This window comes from Dunckerocampus dactyliophorus, chromosome 7, assembly GCF_027744805.1.
Source record: "Dunckerocampus dactyliophorus isolate RoL2022-P2 chromosome 7, RoL_Ddac_1.1, whole genome shotgun sequence".
Taxonomy (NCBI): domain Eukaryota; kingdom Metazoa; phylum Chordata; class Actinopteri; order Syngnathiformes; family Syngnathidae; genus Dunckerocampus; species Dunckerocampus dactyliophorus.
In genome coordinates this window covers 12,844,831-12,852,842 of record NC_072825.1, presented here as the reverse complement: position 1 = coordinate 12,852,842, position 8,012 = coordinate 12,844,831, and the positions used below count along the sequence as shown (strand labels likewise).

Here is an 8,012-nt window from a genome sequence, read left to right as displayed (position 1 = left end):
CAGTACTACTTTGAAGATTGCAGCATTGTAAAAAGTAGATAAACGATGTAAACTCGCAGGTTGCAACAGGTGACAACAGTTAATTTACTGTATCCTGAAAAAACTTTTCTCGGAGCCAAATCCCTTCATGCACGCCTCCCATTTCCAACCAATCACACCATTGTATCTAACAGCTGCTCTGTACTGTCAATGGAGAAAGAGGGCTTACTCCAACAACAGCGAGGGTTTAATAACTTAGTTTAGGATACTGATATGATTGGAGTAATACTAATCTGTAGCGAAGATGTCTGAAAGTATAAACAAAACGACAAGTTACAAATATGATACTGTTGCTCGTACGCTCTGAATCAAGTTATGTGTCGTGAGGGACGTGATTTTAATAGACGATCTTTGTAGTTCATATTGCCCTGCCTGGTCACTGAAGCAGTCACAACAGTAATGGCGGCGGCTGCGCGGCTTTTCGTACGAGGCGCACACTCGAAACTTTGTTTCTCCGGCGTAGCAACGGGACTACGGTGTTCTTTTGGGGCCACCTTGCTGAAACGGGCACCGAGTGGTAACTCCTGTACCAAAACACACCGTAGACATGCAGCACACTTTACCTTCCTGCCTGACCCCGAAACAGCACAGTATGGTAAGTAGCTGGACAGCTAGCTAATAGCTAATGTCCGCTAGCTTTTTGCATTTACGCTCGAAACCTGAAGTGACATTGATCGTAAAATAGCACATGTAATTTACAAATGCGAAATCAAGTCTGTTATGGACAAAATTCAAGAAATGCATTTTGCCTTTGAAGATACAGCAGATTGCTAGTAGTAGAGTGTCTGGTGTTAACATTCTGACTCTCTCGCTCTCTCTCTGTCTATCTACATAAATACATACATACATACATACATACATATATACATACGTATACTACAGTATATGCATGCATGTAGATAGATAGATATGTAGCCATTTTAGCCACACCGCTGTGGAATGTTGGGAGTAATTGAGAAACAAGCGGTGTATTTCCGATCACTGAATAACTGGTATGGCCACAAGTTCCAGTTGATGTACTTCTTGTACTTTAACTGGATTGTTAAATGGAGTGATATATAGTACAGGATCCCTTAGTCCTATCAAGGGAACTTAAAGACATTAAGTTAACCCATCTCATCTTATAGTAGTTATTTTTGTATTTTTTGTCTTAATGTTTTATTCTTATTTGTACCTCATTTTAGGTCCAACCGAAAAGATGAATTTGTTCCAATCAATTACAAGTGCATTGGACAACACCCTTTCCAGTGACCCCACAGCAGGTATTTGGCTCTTCACGGGTGGTTATAATCATGTCCTAAACTTTACAATTTGTTTACTTTTGAAGTATTAGAATATGGTAATGGTAATTTTTTTAAATTTATTTTGAACATGTACACAAGTTACATTGGAATACATCGCAAAGTACAATTCACAGTTTTACATGTCCAAAAAGGAGTAGGAAGAAGCAGAGCTTATTTAATCTTTGGCAGGAGCCAATCACGAGCTATCAGTGCACTGACAACGAGCTTGTCAACCCACTGGAAATCGCAAGAGGTAATTATATATGCCGGTATAACAACATAACAGTCTGACTCACAGTGTCATCTTTAAAAGAATTCTTTATTAACACTAAATTCATCACACAGCAACTTAACGCTCACAGGGTATGTACAAATATAATATGTATATAAAAAATATACAGACATGTCCCAATATGAGTTTTAATCCCGAAACTCATTTTAAACCCAACATTTTAAAGTTTTCCCATAAAGGCATTGCATCTGAGCAACTCATTCATTGGGGAGCTGCAATGACGTCAGCTTCCCTTTGGGCTTCGGGTCCATTGGCTCCCTCTGGTGGACAGATGCAACATTGTAGCATCATCCACCATTTTCTATGCTTTCAATGCCGATTTGAAAGGGGTTTCTCAAATGAAATGCATTATGGGAAAACTATAAAATGTTTTTTTTTTGTCGTATTAAATTCGTATTGATACATGTTTCTATATTTAGTTATAACGTTTGAGTGATACCTTGCTGTGTGATGAGTTTAATGTTGTTTGTAAGATGAAACCGTAAGTCAGACTGTTATTTAGTAATGACCTGCTGCAATTTCCAATGGGTTGACAAGCTTGTCATTAGTTTTTTTCTTAGCTCATTATTGGCTCCTGTCAAATAAAGAACTGACTGGTCCTCACGGACTCGTGCACGCCACAATATGTCATTTTATAACTTGGGCACATGTGGCTTATACAGCGGTGCAGCTTATATAAGAACAAATCAGTTTTTTCTTCAAAATTTAGTGGGTCCGGCTTATACACAGGAATTTACGGTACATGGTAAATCTGGGCCCATTCACCTCCAGTCAGAGAGCTCTCTCTGTTTTCTGACATTTCTACTTAAATGTTTATTGTTACTGTTTTGTTATATACTTCTTTGCTTCGGAAACTCTTAACTGTGTTGTCTTTAATCACAGTCATTTTTGGGGAAGACGTGGCCTTCGGTGGAGTATTTCGATGCACAGTGGGTCTAAGAGACAAATATGGTAAGATAAAGCCATCTTAGTACTTTGTACAGTCATCCCTCACCATATTGCAGTTTGAGTGGCTTCACTCACGGTTTTTCAAAGACATATTGATTAATAAAGAATGCTGTTTTGCGGTTGAATCGAGCCAATTTTTTGTCAAAACGTACATATTTAAGCAAGTTTACATATGTTTTGCCAAAACTAAGCATTTTCAAGTATAAACCTGGCTAAATGAATGACATACAAATACAAGGAATTAAGAAGATGCATTCAACTTGTGAATGTAGTATTCACGTGTCAGTAATTGTTCGGTGAGACAAGCATCAGACTTGATTGCCGGCACTACAGGTTTTTTATTGCAGGTTTGAATTATCTCACAACATGCACAATAATAATAACATAACAATCATAATAACAGTGTGTTGTAATGTTAGAATAATGTTATGTTAATTGGCGACTCTAGATTGTCCATAGGTATGAATGTGAGTGTGAATGGTGGTTTGTCTATACATGTATGTGCCCTGCGATTGGCTGGCGACCAGTCCAGGGTGTACCCCACCTCTCTCCCAAAAGTTAGCTGGAATAGGCTCCAGCATACCCCCGCAACCCTCGTGAGGACATGCAGCATAGAAAATGAATCATAATAATAATAATAATAACACGGGCTACTGTGGCGGCCATAACCCACGACAAGCTAAAACTCAACTCTCAACACTGACATCACTTCCTGTCCTCCACACATTTATTGCAACACACACCAGCACAGCTTTTATTTAAGTCTTAAATGGCTTATTGTCTGATTAAATCTACTATATTGGTAATACAAATGTAAAGATATGGGTGTTATTTCATATCTAGAGGGCTGTAATAATATTAAAAAACGTATTTAGAACATTTTTAAGCCATAACTATGTAGACACCATAAATGTTCCATTTATAAAGAAGGAATCCTACTTCGGTAAAACTTTGTTTTTTCTTCAGAAATAAATCCTGCCTCTCTGCGTATACAAGGAAGCGTTTAATTTCTACAACTTTCATACCTTTGCTGGATTACGGTGGACTCCTTTTTATGAATGCGTAAGAGCATCTTTTTAAAAAGCTTGACACTGTTTGCCACTCTGCTTTACGCTTTATGACTCGCTGTGGAAATGGTGTTCACCAACCATTGCACATTTTATGCTGCAGCTGAGTTTTTAATCCCTGTAGGGTATAAATTTATAAATGCATTCTTGTACTGCTGCCATCTCACTTCTGCACATACATGCATAAATACCAACAACAGTATGCTCTGCACTCAGAAAAACATACTGATGGTTGTTCCTAGAGTTAGAACAGAGTTGGGTAAGACAGCATTCCAGTACGCTGCACCCTTTGTGTGGAATGACCTGCAAAATGACTTAAATTTATCTCAACTTGTTACTTTCGGAGAATTTAAGGCTATTTTGAAGGAACGTGAAATGAATATAACTGTTTTTAAATTGTTGAAACTGTTGATTCTTCATTGTGAATGTTGTATTGCATGTTGGGAATGTCTTATCAGAAACGTTGTGTCATGCTGCCGTCTTGGTCAGGCCACTCTTGTAAAAGAGATTTTTAATCGCAGTGAGGTTCATCTAGTTAAATACAGGATGATGGTGAAACGAGGGATTACTGTATGTTTTATCATTCAAAAGTAAGCCCGTTTGCTTTTTGGCTGCTTCTGTTGTCCGGCTTACATTGTGTGACCACAAGGTGGCAGCAGAGCACTTTTAAGATCCCATCAACCTCTCCTGTAGAGGCGTTTATAAGAGTTCACTGTTCACCTAGAGGACCAACATTATATTTTTGCACATAAGTATTCATTGTTGCCTTATAAAGCTAATATGTAAGAATGACGTTTTTCATTAATAAGTTTACTGTTTAAATTCTGTATTCACAAATCCTTAGAATTATTGGTATACAGTATTTTATTAGTATATTTTTAGTAACCAATTACCGGTAGTATACTGCACTGAATAAAATATGATGCACTCAATAACCTTTTCGTATCCGCGTGTGTGCGTGCGCGCGCCCCCTGCTCCTACCAGTTAAAATGTGAAAGGCACATTGTCTTTTTTTAACACAAAACAATCAAAGTGATTTGTTGTTGGAGTCTCTGGGATAAGTTATGTTAATTGTTTAAAACTGAAACATAGTACCAATGTACATATATAAAATCTGACTTGGCTACGACAAAAAGTAAACCTGACCAGTGCGAGACCCATACCAGTTGAATATTTTCTGCCTATCTGTCTACATGTGTGTGTTTATGAATGGGTACTGTATAAGGGACAGATGAGCAGAGAAGAACCTATGGCTGTGTATTAGACCAGGGTTGTCACTAGACTGTTGCTTTGCACGTTTCTACAGCAACTGTTGAAACAGAGTTGCAGCCTGTCTAACAACAGCTTGCGCCGCTTCTGCAGTCTTGACATGATGAAGCTGAATGCATCACTGTGCACAAATGAAGTTCTTAAGGGCTCAGCTCACATGTCCAGAGGTTTGGACCCTGGCCTTTGAATTCTTGTCGTCTCTTTGCACTAGTAAAACAGGTGCTTTTGGAGTTTCTTTGTTTTCATCATGTACATAAAACTTTCAAAAACAGAACTGTACAGAGCTCAATTTCCACTATATATTTACCCATTTCAAATTGTTTCGCAGAGAAGAAAAAATCAACTTTATCATAACCACATTGGAAAAATTCGACGGTTGCATTCTAAAATTTACAAATAAACAGGACAGAGAATAAACATGACTAAAACAAAAATGGAATGAAAGAAGTAATACGACAGAGTTTGAAAATAGGAAAGTAATAACATTATAACACGTATTGCACACAGAGCAGAAATACTGCACACCAGGAAAAAAAGATGACACTACCTTTTGTGTACAATTACTAGGCATGTCAGTATTTTGACCATATCATCATTTTTCGGCATATTTTCCAAGCTGATTAAATTTGAATGCCTATTGTGTTTTAGCATACCAGGTGATGTGCATGTGTTTACCGAGGGAGGGTGTGGCCTTAGGAGACCAACACCCTTTATTAGGTGTGTACAATTATTAGACAGCTTCTTTTCCTCTGGCAAAATGGGCCAGAAAAGAGATTTAACAGACTCTGAAAAGTCAAGAACTGTAAAACATCTTTTATTGGTATGCAGCACTCTTGAAATTGCCGAAATTGCCAAGATATTTGGACGCGACCACAGAACCATTAAATGTTTTAGCTGCAATTGCACAAAAGAGTCGCAAGAAATGTGTTGAGAGAAAAAGATGCAAATTAACTGCCAAATATTTGAGAAAAATCAAGCAAATATTCCAGAACTGGAATCTACCTGGAGTGTCCAGAAGTACGGTACATTGTGTTCAGTGCTAAGAGACATGGCAAGAAAGGCTGAAACGCGACCACAACTGAATAAGACACACAAGTTGAAAGGCTATATGACTTGGCCAAGAAATACAGTATCTGAAGACTGATGAGATGAGAGTGACTCTTGATGGACCAGAGTGATAGGCCCGTGGCTGCATCAGCAAAGGGCAGAGAGCTCCACTCCAACTCAAGACACCAGCAAGGTGGAGGTGGGATACTGATAAGGGCTGGAATTATTAAAAGATGAGTTTGTTGGGCCTTTTCAGGTTGAGGATGGACTCAAACCCAACTCCCAAACCTACTGCCCCTTTTTTCACACAGGAAAAAGTGTGCATCTTTGCAAGAAGATCATAATTTTTATGCAGGACAATGCTCCATCTAATGCGTCCAAGTACTCCACTGCTGGCTAGCTAGTAAAGGTCTGTAAAAGGTCTTAAATAATGACATGACCTTGCTCACCTGACCTAAACCCTATTGAGTACTAGTGGGCCCTTAAACGTAAGATTCACAGTGAAGAAAAAATTTACATCTCTCTGAACACTGTCTGGGAGGCTTTGGTTGCTGCTACAAAAAGTTGATGGTCAAATGATCAAGAAACTGACAGACTTCATGGATGGAAGGCTTTTCCGTGTTATTGAAAAGAAGGGTGTCTGTATTGGTCACTGATTTATTTTTGGAAATGTCAGAAATATTTATTTGTAAAGTTTGTACTGTATTTATCATCATGACTTTAAAAAATGAAAATAAAGTACTGAGTTGTAAATATTTTGCTTAATAATATAATTTGCAAAATAATATTTGCTTAATAATTGTGCACACAGAGATATTTTCAACAAAAGCCAAAACCTCACTTTCACTTCCTTAAATATTCAAGTTTGAGGTTTATTAACATTTTTGGATTGACCACGAGTACTGTTACAGTATTGTTAAATAATAAAACTAATAATGAATAATGCAAATTGCCTAATACATGTGCACACAGTGTATATACATATGAATTTACAAGCGTGTGTTGTAAAGTCTTATGGCTATGTGGAGGAATGACCTGCTGTAGCTCCTTCTTGCACTGCGGATGAAACAGTCTGTTGCAGAAGGAACTGCAGTGTCGTCAATGTTGCGTAGGGGGTGAGAGGGCTTAGCAAACATCCTTTTGCCAGCCACCTCCTTGATGGTATCCAGTGGGCAGCCCAGGACAGAGCCAGCTCTCCTAGTCAATTTATTAAGTTGTGTCCGTTCATGCTACCGCCACCGTAGAACACTATGCCATATAACACTGCAGAAGCTACCACAGTGTTATAGAAGGTGCGTAGCAGGTGGGGATGACTTTGGTCTTTTTCATACAGGGTGTTTGCCTTGTGTTTCCAGTCCAGTTTCTTGTTCAGGTGAACACCCAGGTATTTAAAAGAGTCCACTCATTGTCTGATCCATGGATGTTGGTGCAGCCGATAGCCACAAGTCAATCTCAAACCTTCGTGTTCAAGTAAATAGAGCATGAGATGACCCCTATATTCCTGCTTGTTCCTCTCAGATGCACAACCCACCACTGCGGAGTCGTACAAGAACCTCTGCAGATGGCAGTGGCTGGAGTTGTGTCTGAAGTCTAGAGAGTGAAAAGGGAGGGTAAAAGAGTCATTCACTGCTGAGCCTGTGCCAGAAACTACCACGTCCAAAGTACAGTCGGACAACCTCACGTACTGTGGTCTGTGGCTGAGGTAGTTGATAGCCCATGCAGCCGCCAGGTGATGAACCACTCCCGCCTCCTTCAGTTTTCCCAGCAGCAGTGTAGGCTAGATGGTGTGGAAACCGCTGGAGAAGTAGAAGGACATGATTCTCATTGTGCTCCCAGTGTTCTCTAGATGGAACAGGGCCCAATGCAGCTTGTAGATTGGTATCCAAAAAAACATGCAAAAAAAATTACCTAACCCTTACGTCCATTTTTGTAAAGTGCACTGCTGTGGTGGCGCACACCTACAATTTAGTTGTGTAAAACAGTACATTGACGATATAAGCCCTTAAGCCCATTCTATTATTCATATATTTATTCCCTAACAGTAAACCCATGAAAATAATTTTATGG

The 8,012-nt window shown here is 39.0% G+C and overlaps 1 protein-coding gene across 2 annotated transcripts in view; it reads left to right on the top strand.

The window, feature by feature from the left end:
* Nucleotides 1-417: 417 nt before the first annotated feature.
* The window catches only part of bckdhb (branched chain keto acid dehydrogenase E1 subunit beta), a 39,556-nt gene continuing 31,961 nt past the window's right edge, over nucleotides 418-8,012 (top strand). For both annotated transcript variants that reach the window (XM_054782349.1, XM_054782348.1), the window contains exons 1-3: nucleotides 418-634; nucleotides 1,224-1,301; nucleotides 2,497-2,565. In XM_054782349.1, coding sequence (XP_054638324.1) covers nucleotides 439-634; nucleotides 1,224-1,301; nucleotides 2,497-2,565 — 343 coding nt within the window. In that variant the 5' untranslated portion in view covers nucleotides 418-438. The remainder of the gene's footprint in view (nucleotides 635-1,223; nucleotides 1,302-2,496; nucleotides 2,566-8,012) is intronic.